Genomic DNA, 17312 nt, shown 5'->3' with positions numbered 1-17312 from the left:
GGTCATCTTATCAATTGAAATACCCTTTTCCAAAATGACTACAGCTTGGGCCAAATTGACATAAAGCCAAGCAGGATACACTGCTTTCAATAATCAATTTAAATATTAACAGCCTCAACTCTCCAATCAAAAGATACAAGATAGCTTAATGAGTTAACAACCAAGTCGTTTTTGTGTGTCTGTTAGAAGTTCATCTTCAAAGATGGGCACCACCTTTAAAGTGAGAGGATGGGAAAACATGTTTCATTCTGACAAAATGTAGTTCAAAGTAAAACTAATCAGAAAAGATAAAAAGCCTACTTCATTATATTCTAGGTGTAATTAACTGAGAACATGTTACAACTCTAAACCTATGTGTACCAATCTCCAGTATACTGAATTTCATAAAGTGTACTACTAGACTTAAAGACACAGATTAACTCCAACTCAGTAATGGTAGGTGATTTTAGTAACCATTTTTTATAATTCACATGTATTCTGGACAAAAAGAATACAAGGAAGATAAGATGTTAATGTCACAGATATAGAAAGTGGCATAAATAGTCAATTATCTCTATTAGTTCTACTTCTAGCTGAATATTCTTCATTAAGATAAAGTTTAGTATGATTGTTCATTTTAATTGTCAACTTGACATCATCTTGAATCACTTGGGAAGAAAGTCTCAATAAAGGATTATCTAGATCAGTGGTTCTTAACCTTTCTAATGCTGCAACCCTTAAACACACACAGTTCCTCATGTTGTAGTGAACCCAACCTAAAATTATTTCAGTGCTACTTCATAACTGTAATTTTGCAACTACTAAGAACTGTAATATAAAAATCTGATATGGAGTATATTGGATATATGACCCCAGTGAAATGATTGTTAGACCCTTAAAGGGTTCAAGACCCACTGGTTGAGAAATGCTGATTTAGAACATGTTGACCTGTGGGCATATTCGGAGAGATTCACCTGATTATGTCTCATTGAAGTGGGAAAATCTGCACACTGTGATTGGTTCCATAGGCAGGAAACCACAAACTATATAAATTTATAGAAATCCAACTGAGTACTAGCATGCATGCATTAATTCATTCCTCTTCATGGCTATGGAAGCAATATGATCAGTGTTTTTCAAATTTCTGCCACTGTTCCTTCCCCAGAGCAATCCACTACGATGTGGGCTATGAGCTATTAACTTTCTTCTTAATTTACTATTGTCCAATACTTTATCATTTTAATTTCATAGAAATAAAACTAAGACACTTAGCTTGATACTCAGTCTAGGCATATGGCTCTTTGAGGCTCAGAGAGCAGGGACCTGATACTAGGAATTAATTTTAGAGATTCCGAAGTATGTAAGTATATGCTCTCAATGGCTTTGTGTAAGAAGGGCGAGAGGTGGGTCTGTCCTGAACATTGGGAATGGTTCCAGGAAGAAGAGGTTGCTTTTAGATGCCCTTACTGATTTTGATTTTAGAGTAAATGAACTGGGGAGGAAAGACGTACACAAAGTTTTAGAATCTAACTATTTGTTTGTCTTGTATGGTATCAGAAAAAAAAAATTGTGCAGGGGGATTTGTGTGAAATAAAGTGAGATTTGAGGTCAAATCTTTCTGTTGAACTTCATATAGACCTCACAGAAAAAACGAAACTCTAGTTTTTCAAGTATATGTGTACTCTTTTTTTTTATAATTTCTTTCCTCTTTTATACTTAGTTTTCTACTAGAGAAGGTAGAGGAACTGGTCCCCAAGTAGGTAACTATATGTTTCTTTAAAGAGAAAGCTGTAAATCTGAAAAAACTCCATGCTTGAAAGGGACTTTAAGAAATGATTCACCTTTCCTCTGGCGGCAGCCATCAGGTGAGCCAGGATGGGTGCATACAAATACATCCAGGAGCTATGGAGGAAGAAGCAGTCGGACGTGATGCGCTTTCTCCTGAGGGTCCGCTGCTGGCAGTACCGCCAGCTGTCTGCGCTACACAGGGCTCCCCGCCCTACTCGGCCTGATAAGGCGCGAAGGCTGGGATACAAGGCCAAGCAAGGTTATGTTATTTACAGGATTCGTGTCCGCCGTGGTGGCCGCAAACGCCCAGTTCCTAAGGGTGCAACTTATGGCAAGCCTGTCCACCATGGTGTTAACCAGCTAAAATTTGCCCGAAGCCTTCAATCTGTTGCTGAGGAGAGAGCTGGACGCCACTGTGGGGCTTTGAGAGTCCTGAATTCTTACTGGGTTGGTGAAGATTCCACATACAAATTTTTTGAGATTATCCTCATTGATCCATTCCATAAAGCTATCAGAAGAAATCCTGACACCCAGTGGATCACCAAACCAGTCCACAAACACAGAGAGATGCGTGGGCTGACATCTGCTGGCCGCAAGAGCCGTGGCCTTGGAAAGGGCCACAAGTTCCACCATACTATTGGTGGCTCTCGCCGTGCAGCCTGGAGAAGGCGCAACACTCTCCAGCTCCACCGTTACCGCTAATACACGTAATGTTTGTAAAATTCATACCCAATAAACAATTTAGGACAGTCAAAAAAAAAAAAAAAGAAATGATTCACAATAGTTGGTCTTATAATTATTTAAAAAACAAGGGCAGCTCTTCTAACTTTCCTATATTGAGGGTGGAGTAGATATCTGTGCTAAACCATGGAAAGTTTCCTAGTTAACTAAGGCATGCAAGACCTCAAAGTATAGAATACTACTACTCTGATGCACTACCTATTGCATTAGTAGAAAATAAAACTACTTTCACATTGAGAATAAAGAAGGCACAATAATATGAGTTATTTGAGATATACATAAAGAAAGAGTGGACAGGGATTACAAAGCTTCAGATTTATTTTCAATGTAAGCTCAAGAAGAACATTGTCCAGGTCCCAAGGATCCTTGAGTTATCATGCAAACTCATCTCACTCCCTTGACCGGATTGTTCACACCGGTAGCGACAAATCCAAACTTCTCAAGATCATGTCATTTAAAGGTCTAGGGCCACATGAACATCAGATAGTTTAAATGAATTCTCCTAAAAGTGTGCATTAGAAACTTCATGATGAGGGATTCCCAATTGGAATTCCATTTCCCTTGTTATTTGGAAACGTCATTAAGATCATCTTTGTATATTTTAGGAAGTTTCTGCTGCACTAGGTTTTCATAACTAACCCCTAATTTCTAGCTGTCTTTTCATGTATTCCCTCCTGCAATCCACTTTCCCTCTTCTTCCCCACCTGATCCTTCTGTTCCCATGCCCTTAACACCCAGTCCACCTATATAATCTATTCTATTTCCCCTTTCCAAGATCCAGGTCTCCCTCAACACAGTCCCTTCCTTTATACCACCTTTTATAACCTTCCTGGGTCTAAAATTTTTAGCTTGGTTATCATTTATTTAATGGCAAATATTACATATAAGCAAATATATAGCATATTATCTTTTGGGATCTGGGTTACCTCACTCAAGATGATTCCTAACTGGCCATCTTTTGTCACCAAATGAAGCTTCTAGTACCAGGACTGGGATACACCCAATTGAGTTGTTGGCTAAAGAGGTCCCATAGAAATTTCCCAAACCACCCCAGACTGTTGCAAAATAAATAGGTTGTGCTCCACAGACTAACAGCAAGGCCCCATTGCTGAAGACAGCACCCACACAACTATGCTAGGGCAATGGTGACAAAAAGCTGGTTGGAGTAATCAACCTATATCTGATTTGACTTAAGGTTCACTCCTTAAGATGGATCCCATACCGGCACTGCTTGGGTGACCAAGAACCAGAGACTAGGTTGTCCAGAGACCTAGGGTAAAACACAACTACAGGTCTTAAAATAAAGTAGTGATAAAATGATTCCTAATGATATTCTGCTATATTCGTAGATTAAGTGCCTGATTAAGCTATCATCAGAGAAGCTTTCTCCTGTAGGAGATGAGAACAAATACAGAGACCCACAGCCAGATATTACACATATAGAGAGACCTTGGAACACAGCTCTAAATGGTTTGTCTCCATCAAATCCCTCCACTTGGAGCTCAGGGAACCCCACAGAAGAGGAGACAGAAAGAGTATAAGAGCCAGAGGGGATGGAGGACTCCCTCTAATAATCAAGGCCCTCCAAATCAACTGAGCCAAGCTCATATTAATTCATACAGACTGAAGCAGGATGTACAGGGCCTGCATGGGTCAGTTCTAGGTCATCGGCATATATATTAAAGATTTCAATTTAGAATTTTTATGAGATTCCTGAGTGTGTGAACAAGTGGAGTTTCTGATTCTTGTGCCTTCTTTCAGGGCAATATTCCTTTTGTTGGGCTGCAATGTCCAACTTAGACATGGTAGTTCTTGCTTCATCTTATTATATCTTATTTTGCCATGTCTTGTTGTTATCTCTTACAATCCTATTCTTTTGTAATGAGAATCAGAAAGGGAGTGGATTTGGATGGGAAGGGAGGAACTGGAAGGAGTAGAGAGAAGTAAACTGTACCCAGGATGTACTGTATTAGGAAAAATATCTGTTTTCAATAAAAAGGAAAGTTTTGAAGACAAAAAATAAATGAAACTTAATTTACAAAGATGGTAACAGTAATGGAGGTAGTGACGGTGCTGCTGCTGCTGCTGGTAATCAGGATGATGATCATGTCACTGACAATGGAGCAAAGTGATGTAACAGACTCATGACATAATTTGTACAGGCTAAATTGGTGAGGGGATGGTTGCTAGCAGTGAGATGAGAGCCTGGGTTACAGGTAGGTCAGATCAAGACTCTAAATCGAATGAAGTAAAGGATAGCTGAGACTGGTTCTGGGAAAAGATGGCAACATAGGTACATAGCAGAGTGCTTGCTTGGGGTGTGTACAACTTTGTGTTCCAGCCCAGCTGCCCTAAAAACATAAATAAAAACTTCTGCTGAGGAAGGAACAAGAGGGTCCAATGAGTACTGAGTATGAGAAAAGCACATGATAGGCAAATCATAATAAAACCAACTATTCTGCACACCAGTTTTTTAAAAGTCCCTGGAATATTATTGCATAGAACAGGAATAAGTCAGAACAGAGTCTCAGATTCAACAGGAGAAACAAAAAAGCTGTCAAAATTAAGCCAAGAAGAAATTCTAACTTTAGATTCCAACTTACCGCTGAGTTTCAAATGTCTTCCCCAGTTTCAGACTGAAGCAGGCAGAGACATCTGTAACTTCTCCAAGAGGCGACTAGGAGGCAGACAGAACCTTAGAGCTGTTGCCATTCCAAACTCGTTTTCTTTCAAAACATCCTGTTTGTCCTGCCTGTGTTCACTGTGAATCTTTTGATCATGATAAGCTGACATGATTTCTCAGCCTTCTCAGGAGGAAATGTTGCTTATTGAAAATTTAAAAATTGACTCTGGTTTCTAGGCTTGTCTCTGGTGGTTCAGTGAGTATAAATCAATTTCTTAGAGCAATTTGCTCCCAGGGAACCTGGTGCCATGATGTTTATGACTCTATAAAGCTTGAAGGATGAAATGGTGATTCAAAGATAAGTGACTTAAGGGAAATCCAGCTATGGCCTTGCTATTTTACTGGTCTAGGTGGTAGGTGCTGCCCAGAATTGCTTGAGAAATTTTCTCAAGACAGGAATAATCCTGGTGAAGCTTAACTTTAGTAGCAATGGTTTGTATTCGTTTTATAGGAATTAACTTGGAAGTCATTGCATAAAGGACAGTTTTCTTTCTTTTTGAGATATAATATTGCTATGTAGTTCAGGATGGCCTGGAGCTCATAATGCCACCCATTGTTATGTATAATTAATATATGCCAATGAAACATTAAAATATGATTTTGATTGTTATAAAATTAGTAATTCTTTATATTTATTTATTATTTCCTTTTCTCTCATATATTACATTCCCAACTTGGTTTTCCCTCCTTCCTTCTCTTCTCCCAGCTCCTTCTCCCCTACTTCTTTCAGAAAAGAGTGGCCTCCCAGGGATATCAAGGAAATATGGCATAACAAGTTACAATAAGACTAGCACCTCTCCTCATATTAAGGCTGGATGAGCCAACCAAGTAGGAGGAAAAGGGTACGAAAAGCAGGCAAAAGAATCAGAGACAACCTCCCTGATCCCATTGTTGGGAGTCCCACAAGAACACCAAGATACACATCTGTAACATACATGCGGAGGACCTAAGTCAGACCAGTAGAGGCTCCTTGATTGTCGCTTCAGTCACTTTGAGCCTCTAGGAGCACTGGTTAGATGATTCTTTGGGCCAAATGTTGATTATTACAAAATAACAATTTGAATTAATTATTAAAAATTATAGATTATAGTTGATTGTTATAAAATTGGTATCTCCTCACATATAATTTAAGTACATGAGCCATAGAACAGATATGCCATGGTGTGTCTTGCATCTCTATATGGCTGTTTCCAATAATGTAACCAACTTCCTAATTCATACTTTTTATGCATATGTGAAAATAATTCTTTTTTTTCCTTAGAAGCAGAAACTCAACAAATTATGCATATATTTTATACTGAGTGGACATTATCAAATTATCTTCCAAAAACTTTATACTGATTTACATTTTCATTAATAGTGTATGAGAAAATGTTCCACATTTGTTCTCCAGTGTTAATATTAGCAGCATTTAAAATTGCTGCCACTTTGATGGGCAAAATGTTTTTTAAATTAAATTAGTATTGCCCAAATTGTAAGTGACATTTAAACAGCATTTCATGTGTTTCTTGGTCATTTGCATTCCTTATTCTGTGTATCTCTGATATTCTTTGTCTACTTTCTAATAATATTATTTATTTTTTAGGGTTTTTTTTTGGGGGGGGGTTAATTTTTAGTCCAGACACTGATTTTTGGAAAATGTTTTCTCTTAGTCTGTCAATTGTTTTATTCTGCTTAGGTTGTTAGACTTTTTTTTTGTTATAAAAGCTTTCCATTTTTTAGGTTATTAAACTCACAAATATCTTTATAGGTCTATATCTTGTAACTCATCTAAGAACTTTAGTGCTCCAAATTTATAAACATTTGTCTAGAAAACTTCTATAAATAGTTTTTTGTTGTTGTTGTTGTTTTCAAGACAGGGTTTCTCTGTGTAGCCTTGGCTGTCCTGGTCTCACTTTGTAGACCATGCTGTCCTCAAACTCACAAAGCTATGCCTGCCCCTGTCTTAGTTGGGCTTACTATAATATTGAGATATAATATTGCTATGTAGTTCAGGATGGCCTGGAGCTCATAATGCCACCCATTGTTATGTATAATTAATATATGCCAATGAAACATTAAAATATGATTTTGATTGTTATAAAATTAGTAATTCTTTATATTTATTTATTATTTCCTTTTCTCTCATATATTACATTCCCAACTTGGTTTTCCCTCCTTCCTTCTCTTCTCCCAGCTCCTTCTCATTACTAGTACTGTGATGAAACATGGTGGCCAAAAGCAAAATTGGAGAGGAGAGTTTATTTGGCTTATACTTTTCATATCACTGTTGATCATCAAAGGAAGTCAGGACAAAAACTTAAGCAGGGCACGAACCTGGAGGCAGGAGCTGATGCAGAGGCCTTGGAAGGGTGCCGCTTACTGGCTTGCTCCTCATGGTTTGCTCAGTCTGTTTTCTTATAGAACCCAGGACCACCTGCCCAGGGATGGCTCCCACAGGGCTGAGGCCTCCTCCATCAGTCATTAATTAAGAAAATGCACTATAGACTTTTCTACAGTCCAACCTTTTTAAAATTTTTATTTATTTTTTTATTAATCACAGTTTCTTTGCTTTGTAGCCCAACTGTAGCCTACTCCCTCTCCTCCTCCCATTCCAACCCTGCCTTCCTCTTCTCCACACATGCTCCTCCCCGAGTCCACTGATAGGGGAGGTCCTCCTCCCATTCCATCTGACCCTAGTCTATCAGGTCTCATTAGGACTGGCTGCATTGTCTTCCTCTGTGGCCTGGTAAGGCTGCACCCCCATCAGGGGAAGGTGATCAAAAAGCAGGCCACTGAGTTCATATCAAAGACAGTCCCTATTCCCATTACTAGGGAACCCACTCGGACACTGAGCTGCCATGGGCTATATCTGTACAGGGGTTCTAGGTTATCTCCATGAATGGTCCTTGGTTGGAGTATCAGTCTCAGAAAAGATCTCTGTGTCAAGATTTTTTTTTCTCTCCTTGTGGAGCACCCTCTAGGTTTTCCTATCTTCCCCTTCTCTCATAAGAATCCCTGCACTCTGCCCAAAGTTTGGCTATGAGTCTCAGCCTCTCACCATCCTACGTTTTGGGTAGAGTGTTTCAGAGGCTCACTGTGATAGACTCCTGTCCTGTTCCCTGTTTTCTCCCTCTTCTGATGTTCATCCCATTTGTCTTTCTGAAGGAGGATTGATCATCTTACCCATGGTCCTCCTTCTTGCTTAGCTTCTTTAGGTGTACAGATTTTAGTAGGGTTAGCTTATATTATAGGTCTAATATCCACTTATAAGTGTGTATATACCAGGTGTCTCTTTCCGCTTCTGGGATACCACACTCAGGATGATCTTTTCTAGATCCCACCATTTGCCTGCAAATTTCATGATTTCCTTTTATTTAATTGCTGAGTAGTATTCCATTGTGCAAATGTACCACAATTTCTCCATTCATTACTCCACTGAGGGACATCTGGGATGTTTCCAGATTCTGGCTACTATGAATTGAGCTGCTAAAAACATCGTTGAGTAAATGTCCTTTTTGTATACTTGAGCATCTTTTGGATATAGGTCTAGGAGTGGTATTGTTAGGTTTTGAGGTAGCACTATTTCTAATTGTCTGAGTAAGCGCCAGATTGATTTTCAAAGTGGTTGTACAAGTTTACATTCCCACCAGCAATGGAGGAGGGTTCCTCTTTCTCCACATCCTCTCCATCATGTGTTGTCACTTGAGGGTTTTTTTGTTTTTTGTTTGTTTTTTTTTTCAATGCAGTTTATTCAGGAACCTTGAACAATCATCTGACCCTGGGGAAAGCCAGCCCACAGCTTAAATAGCCTCTGGGTAGCCAACCCCAGCGTGCCACGTGGGCAATGCAGATAGGTCCACATACATGGAAGCAAGCCAGATCCTCAGACTTAGCCAAATGTGGAATTGTTCGTGACAGAGAGCACTCACCATCGGGAAGGTGGAAGGCGGAAACCAGCTCCATCTTTAAGGCATAGCATTCCGCAGCTCTCTATAGTTCCCCCTTTTTGTTTTAGATGCATCAGGCAAGAGTAGAGGTCTGATCTCTGATATTAGAAATAAATTGGGACTTTGTACAGATGTTCATTTAGGTGTCATCCACCCAAAGAGCATCAGACCCGTCCTATACCTTTTTCTCAGAGGCGGGACCTGGGGCATCAACCCGCATGCAATCAGACATGCTCTTCTCTGGGTCTAAAGCGGCTGACCCTGAGTGTGCTGCAAATCTGTCTAAACAATTGTCTAGCTATATTTTAGGTAATTGGACTGGAGAATTCGATACTACGATGGAGCAGCTGAGAGTGGCCATTGTCACAGTAAATTCTACCAGAGTGGACGCAGGACTAGCCACAGGATTATCATCATGGATTGCTGCAGCCATGAATCATCTGAAGGAATGGGCGGGCATGGGAGCATTAGCAGGCCTTCTGGTGTTGGTCTCCTTGGTTTGCCTGTGGTATATATGCAAGATTAGAGTCTCACAACAGTGTAATGCAGCCATGATCATTCAGGCCTTTACAGCCATTGAAGCAGGACAGTCTCCCCAAGCATGGTTGGCTACCATAAAAAGCTAAAATGTTACGCTCAGGATGCGATTCACTTGAGGTTTTGATCTTAGCTATCCAAATGGTTGTAAGGTGAAATCTCAGGGTCGTTTTGATTTGCCTTTCCCTGATAGCTAAGTATGTTGAGCATTTCTTTAAGTGTTTCTCTGCCATTCAGTCTTCCTCTATTGAGAATTCTCTGTTTAGCTCTGTACCCATTTTTTAATTGGATTACTTGATTTGTTGCTGTTTAACTTCTTGGGGTCTTTATGTATTCTGGATATTAGATTCCTGTCAGATATAGGGTTGGTGAAGATCCTTTCCCAGTCTGTAGACTGTCGATTTGGTCTGACAACAGTGTCCTTTGCTTTACAAAAGCTTTTCAGTTTCATCAGGTCCCATTTTTTGATAGTTGATCTTACAGTGTATGCTGTTGGTGTTCTGTTCAAGAAGTTGTCTCCTGTGCCAGTGAGTTCAAAGATCTTCCCCACTTTCTCTTCTAACAGGTTTAGTGTGTATGGTTTTATATTATGGTCTTTGATCCACTTGGACTTTAGTTTTATGCAGGGTGATAAGTATTGATCTACATGTAGATATCCCGTTAGCCCAGCACCATTTGTTGAAGATGCTATCATTTTTCCATTGTATGGTTTTGACATCTATGTCAAAAATCAGGTGTCCCTAGGTATGTGGATTTATTTCTGGGTCTTCTGTTCAATTTCATTTATCCACCAGCTGCTTTCTATGTCAGTTCCATGCAGTTTTTAGTACTGTTGCTCTATATTACTGTTTGAAATCAGGTATGGAGTTACATCCAGAAGATCTTTTATTGTAGAGGATTGTTTTAGCTATTCTGGGTTTCTTGTTATTCCATATGAAATTGAGAAATTTTCTTTCAAGGTCTGTACAGAATTGTGTTGGTAACTTGATGGGAATTGCATTGAATCTGTAGATTACTTTTGGTAAGATGGCCATTTTTACTATGTTAATCCTGCTAAGCCATGAACATGGAAGATCTTTCCATCTTCTGATATCTTCTTCTATTTATTTCTTCAGAGAGTGAAAGTTTTTTTCATACAAATTTTTGACTTGCTTGGTTAGAGTTACACCAAGGTACTTTATGTCCTTTGTGGCTATTGTAAAGGGTGTTGTTTCCCTAATTTCTTTTATAGCCGATCTTAAGGAGGTATTTTCTCAACTGAGTTTGCCTCCTCTCAAATGACTCTAGCTGTGTCAAGTTGACATAAAACTAACCTGCAACTTGTCTGTTTTTTAAGCCCTCCAATAGTAGACCAAACCTATCAGGCAAGAAATTCTACTTATAATCATTCCAAATATTTGCTGAGCTCTTTAGCACTTTTCTGTAGGAGGCTGGATCCAGTTCTCTTTCCTGTAGAAAGGAAAGCAGACTTTAGTTTATTCTAAGGATGGTTACAGCCTACGAGAATCTACTTCCTTGCTTCATTCATCTTGTGCTCCATCGAGCCCCTTTCCCCTTGATACCTGTTGGTTTACACTAAATCTCACAGTCTTTAGCTTGCTGTGTTAGTGTTTTACTAAATAGTAGGAAATGCCTACTGCTGCTACTGTTTAATGTATTTTTGCCTCCTACTTTCTGGACTACACCCAGGTTATTATTAGAATGTTGTATTTCTAAGGATTTTGGCACTGAGTAGGCACTATAGAAATATTGGCTCATTGGTTTCAATTTCTTATACTGTAATATTAAAAATAAAATAGGGCTGGGGCAAATCTGGGGCACCAGGTCATCAGTGAAACACTTACTCAGAGTATATGAGGCCTTGGGTTTGCCAGAACTGGAAAAATGCTGAGAATAGGCAGTACCAAAAAATAAAGCAAAATAACATTGAAACAATTGTTCAAATACTCAAAGTAGGTGCAGGCTTCTGTATATTATAGGAATGTCACATTGTATAAGTAGTAATACTACTACTATCTAACCCTAGAGGGACACTGAGCTTTCTTCAACTTTTGAAGGAAGGAAGAAACAAAAGAGATGTTACTGAATATAAATCATCAAGAGCATATATTTTTAAAGATAGGCTATCTTAGGCATAATTTTCAGGATGATCTGCTGGAAATTGGAGATCAAGTGGCTAAATCACTATAAGATTCTGAGGAACATATATTGGAGAAGGTGAGAGGGTTGGCTCCTTAGTTTCAACTCTGTTCTCTGACATCCCCAACCCAGCCTGAGCCTGGGGTAAGGGGGAGCAGAGGGTTACATCAAGACCACTTCACTAGAGTAGAGAGTATATGTTGGCAGGGAGTGTCTATTCTCTGAGCAGTGTGTTCTTTGAGGACATAGCATGATGGTCCACAGCTGGTTAAGGAAGCAGAATTGTGAGGTTCCAGCTAAGATCTTTTCTCGTCAGAGGAAAAACTATAGTCAGGGCCAATATCTCTTCTAATTGCTGGCAGATGAGTCCAGTCGTCTATTTGATTTTTAGTGAATAACTTGAGATTCTGAAATGTGAGCCGTGTTTACTATAGTTTGGAAAGTGAAACAGATATTCGAATGCTTAGCTCTTCAGATACCAGCCCACCATCCTAACAGGCTGCCTAATCCTCACAAACATTGGCATCTGTGATTACTTTCTGCCTGTGGACATGCCTCTAAGATGCTGCCTGAATCTGTGGATAAACCCTATTCTGTTTGTCTCCGTTAGCATATTCTGTAAACTCAAGCACTAACTGTTGGGTCCTTTGCAAAACTTTCTTAATAGAAAAGTATACTTTTATAAGTAATGTTAAAGTTTTCTTTCTATGCATCCTCATTCCTATTTTACTTCTTTTTTCCTAGAATCAGCTACAATAATTAATTTATTATCTCTGGTTTCCTATTATTTTTGTTATTTTAAGATTTTGTCTTAGTTTGTTTCCTGTTGCCATGAAAAAATATCTTGACCAAAGCAACATAGGGGGAAAGTGGTTATTTTGCTCTCAATTCCAGGTTACAGTTCATCATGGCAGGGAAGTCACAGAAGCAGGTGTTGGGAAGAAATGATCGTGTTACATCTACAGTCAAGAGAAGAGCATCCTGACTTCCTTCTCTAGTGCTGTGTGCAAGGGGTGGGGTAGGGGCGGGGATATGGGCAGATGCTTGGCCTGCAGCCGAGCAGAGCACACAGTTAGTACAGTCCCTCACAGATTACCCTGCTTTTACTGAGCTCAGCCTGCACGCGGGCAACAACTTGTTGGCTCACAAAGGAGAGGGGAGGATACTCCTCCATTTTCTTCTGGCACACATGGTAGGGAGGGATGGAGACTTAAGAATCTGGAGCAGAGGTGTGGGAGTTGCAAGGACTGTGCCTAGTGTGTGTGTGTGTGTGTGTGTGTGTGTGTGTGTGAGGAACAGTAGTTTCATCCTGCATTCTTTACATTCCAGCATTAGTTCCCTCTTTCTGAAGTTGCTTGTGGTTGCATATGACTTCTTCATATCAACATAAGTGACATTTCCTGCAAAAACAAATCAGGATGACTATCTGGAATGGCCTGAATATTTCATGGCGGTGGTCTTCAGCACAGTGCAGTGAAGATCCAAGTTGCCAGTTTGGAGCCTGCATTGTGAATATAGACAACAAGGTTGGTAGGATTGGAGACAATGGAATGCCAAATATGTGCAGTAATGAACTGTTGCCTTAGAGGAGAGCAGTAGAAAATAAGCTGGGTATGAAATATCCTTATGTGTGCCATGTTAAGCTAAATATGCCATCATGAACAAGAATTCAACTGATATGGACCTGAGTATGCATATTGCCTTGATCCAATGTAATTAATGTGCTAAGTTCATCAGACAGGAAAGTACACAAGAAGTTATTTTCATGTCAGAGAAATAACTTGACAGTGAAGACTAACTCAATGGCCACGAGGTTCACATTTAAATTAGCTAGGACTACCTTCAGAAAATTTATAGCAAAATACAGCAAGATTGTCATTGACTTTGATTCAATGAATAGCCGACTGAGTCAGAAACCTCAGTTAAATCACAAGAAGATGAGGACTCTCCTCTTCTAAGAAACTGCTGCTTGAAGTCACACATAACTTTTTAATAGCTAGCATAGCACAAGTAGACATCTAAAGAATGTAAAACCTTGAATCCTATTTACTGTCCCTACTGTCACATGGGTCTATATTTGTTTAAACTATTGATTTATTTTGATTTGGAAACTAAGGGCCTCTCCACAGGACTGGGGTGAAGGTCTCTCTCCACCTTCACAGCCTATCAGCCTGGCATGAGGGCGACTGTACAGAAGAATGCTAGCTCTCGGTCATCCACTGAATCTCAACAGCCAACCTTGCTGCTACATGTGCTAGGACACACAAATAATTGCTTTGCAGGGATGCGCAAATACACTGATGTGAACTTCTTGCTCAAAATGAAGCATACCCTTAGGGGAAAAATAGGACCAAATGATGTTAGCATGAAAGTACCCCAGCTGTAGCCTCCCTGTCTCCTCCCAATCCCACTCACGCTCCCTCTTCTCCTATGCCCCTCCCCTAGTCCACTGATATGGGAGGACCTCCTCCCTTCTATGTGACCCTAGCCTCTCAGGTCTCATCAGGGCTGGCCACATGGCAAGGCTGTACCCCCCAGGGAGAGGTGATCAGAGAGCCTGCCACTGAGCTCATGTCAGAGACAGCCCCTGATCCCATTAGTAGTAATGGGAAGCTTGGAAACTGAGAAGTCTATGGGCTTCATCTGCGCCAAGGGGTCTAGGTCCTCTTCATATGTGGTCCGTGGTTGGAATATCAGTCTCTGCAGGTGACCCAGGGCCCAGATTTTTTTAATCGGTTGGTCTCCTTGTGGAGCTCCTGTCCCCTCCAGGTCTTTCTAATTCCCCCTTCTTGCGTAAGGTTCCTTGCATTCTGCCCAAAGTTTGGCTATGGGTCTCAGCATCTCCTTTGTTACCCTGATGGGTAGAGTCTTTCAGAGGCCCCTGTGGAAGGCTCCTGTCCTGTTCCCTGTCTTCTCCTACTTCTGATATCTATCCTTTTTGCTCTTCTGAATGAGGTTTCAGCCTCTTCCCTAGGGTCCTCCTTATTGTTTAGCTTCTTTAGGACTATAGATTTTAGTATATTTATCTGATATTACATAGCTAATTTTCACTAATAAGTGAGTATATACTGTATGTTGTGCAGGCAATTCAACTGGCCTACCCTTGGGGACCTTTACGGTCCTGTCAATATCCTATGTCTGTACCTGCATCCTATGACATCATCTGGGCTGGATACATAGTGACCTGTTGGCCACTCTCTCACTCTCTTGTTCTCTGTCTCTCTTGCTCTTCCCTTTTCTTGCCTTCTCTCCCCTCTCTCTGCCAATGTGCCCCCTCCCCCACCATGTCTTTCTCCCCTTTTTTTTTCCTTCTCTCTCTCCATCTTCATCCAATTAACTGAAAGAGGTATTATATGAAAGGATATAATACCTGTTCTTGTTGTGTGCATGACATCATTTTTAAATAAATGCTAACATTTGGTGCCAAAACCTGGGAGGGCTCTTTTAATAATGTTTAGACACACTAGAACCCCTTTTCATATGCCCACTCACAACAAATCTTTCTTTCACACCCTTGTCTGCTGCTCCTCATTATCTGCTTAACCTGCTGCTCCCTGCTGCCACTAGATGTATTGTCCTGCTTCTGGCAGCTGCTCATATGTGTGTGTGGCCCACAACAGAACTTTTTTCTCATGCCAACACCCTCATCCACGTTGGACTTCACTATTATGTAAGCCAGGTCTTGGGACCCACCTGCACAACTCAGAGGATTTTAAAACTACCCTCAAATGGCTTTAAAATTTGCCACTGCCTTAGACCCCTGGAATTTGGGCTTTAAATTTTCTTCATGCTTATGTGTGGAGCAGAGTTTTTGAATTGCGCTGACACCTGCTCAGCCATGCCACCTGCAGACTGTTTAAAAGTGAATCCAGGCAGAGACTGGATTGCCATTCCTTCATCAATGCCCTGGGTCTTGCAACCCTGGTTCTGTAGTGCTGTTTCTGCTGCTCAGGACTCATGGCTAGCTACCATGTTGATTTTAGGATAAGGAGGGTGGAGCTATGGCTTCACTGCCATCTCTACTAAGGGCAAGCACATGGTTTCACCACCATCTTCACTTAGGGCAATCAAGGGCAGTCGCATGATTGGCAGCCATCTTGGTTATAAAAACATGCTGTGGTGTCCCCTGCTGCCAGCTGCTTTTACTACTTTGTTTCTGTCCCATTGTATTTGGAGCTGCAAAACCGCAGTCTCTTGAAGGCCCTAAAAGGCCACTGTGCCCCTTCCTACCTCCACTCTAAAGCTGCCTATCTGCTCTTATTCTTTCCCGCAAATGAGATTCCCTGTATGAGATTCCCTCTGATAAAGCCCTAGCACCGAGATTCTAGGTCTTAGCCGGGCTAAGCCCCTGACCTGCTGTGCTATTTGGTTGATAAACCACTAGCCACATGGTCCATTTCCATTTCCCCTTTCTCATTCACAGGAATGGCTTTGTCATATTCTCTCCCATTTGGGAAACCTCTGGCTTCTACACCTATATTTGCCCTACTCAAATGTCTTATATCCAGTAACAATAAGAGTGATCCATGAAGTAAGAAGCAATTCCCTAGTTCTTTTTTCTCAAAATCTTGTCTGTTTCTCTCTGCCTGCTAGCTCACTAAATAAAAACACACTCTGGTTCCTTTTTACACTCTCAAAAAAAAAAATCTTAAGATTAAACGGTAAACCTTAGGTGACCACTTGGTGTGAACAATTTTAATCATAATTAATTCTGTTTATTTTATCTCCTTTTAGATTAAAGCAGCAGCAAGTCTTGTTTTAAATGGGTATGGACTTTTAAATTCAAAGTTATACTTTTACAACATGCTATATAGATTATTCAACCCTAGTTAAGAATAATTTTTATACGATGTTAAATTTCAAGGTTATAAAGGTCTATTCAAATTAAAGCCAATTTAAAATGTACATCTAACCGCCTATGTCTTTATCAATTCCTGAATTAATAAATGTTGTTTCTCCTGCCATGAGCTGCCTGTGATCCAGATTTACCACTGGGTTTCCCTGCCAATGGATTTGGTATAATAAATTCAAATGTAATTTTAAAATTCTTCTATACTGTTCTACTATGTTTATTTTAAATCTCATAACTCGGGTGTTAGTAAGTAAAAGCTTTTGCCTAAATATCTTTAAACCATATGGTATAATTCCAAGGATATTCTAAATTAAGATCTATTAATTTTAGAGGCATTTATTTGTTTATGTTAAAACCTGGTCATTGTGCTATATCTTCATTATCAAAAAAGTTAAAATGTGCTTGTTCTTATTTTCTGAATATGATAATATTATTAATCTATAATGTAGCCTTAGACTTTTATAAATTATGGACTTTTTATATACTAAATCATACAGGAAACTGTTATGCTCTTATTTTCATGGACTACGTTTATGACTTTTAAAGCTCCAACTTAACAGGGATGAAACCTAAAGTCCTACAAATGCAAGTTAATAGTCATTCATTTCATAGATGATCAAGTCCTCTAACATGTCCAAAAATATATTTATAGTCCTACAGATGC

At 39.9% G+C, this 17312-nt stretch overlaps 1 protein-coding gene and 1 pseudogene across 1 annotated transcript; both read left to right on the top strand.

The window, feature by feature from the left end:
* The first annotated feature begins 1818 nt into the window (after nucleotides 1-1818).
* Nucleotides 1819-2532, top strand: LOC110544364 (large ribosomal subunit protein eL15-like). Its single transcript, XM_021630380.2, has one exon. It carries the CDS (start codon nucleotides 1855-1857, stop codon nucleotides 2467-2469), a length of 615 nt encoding a protein of 204 aa, XP_021486055.2. The 5' UTR covers nucleotides 1819-1854; the 3' UTR covers nucleotides 2470-2532.
* A 3474-nt stretch (nucleotides 2533-6006) lies between these two features.
* Nucleotides 6007-13754, top strand: LOC110543887 (deoxycytidylate deaminase-like; annotated as a pseudogene).
* Nucleotides 13755-17312: the final 3558 nt, after the last annotated feature.

The sequence above is a fragment of the Meriones unguiculatus genome, chromosome X, assembly GCF_030254825.1.
Source record: "Meriones unguiculatus strain TT.TT164.6M chromosome X, Bangor_MerUng_6.1, whole genome shotgun sequence".
Classification (NCBI taxonomy): Eukaryota; Metazoa; Chordata; class Mammalia; order Rodentia; family Muridae; genus Meriones; species Meriones unguiculatus.
Note: the sequence above shows the minus strand (reverse complement) of the source record. Positions and strands in the feature narration are given on the sequence as shown.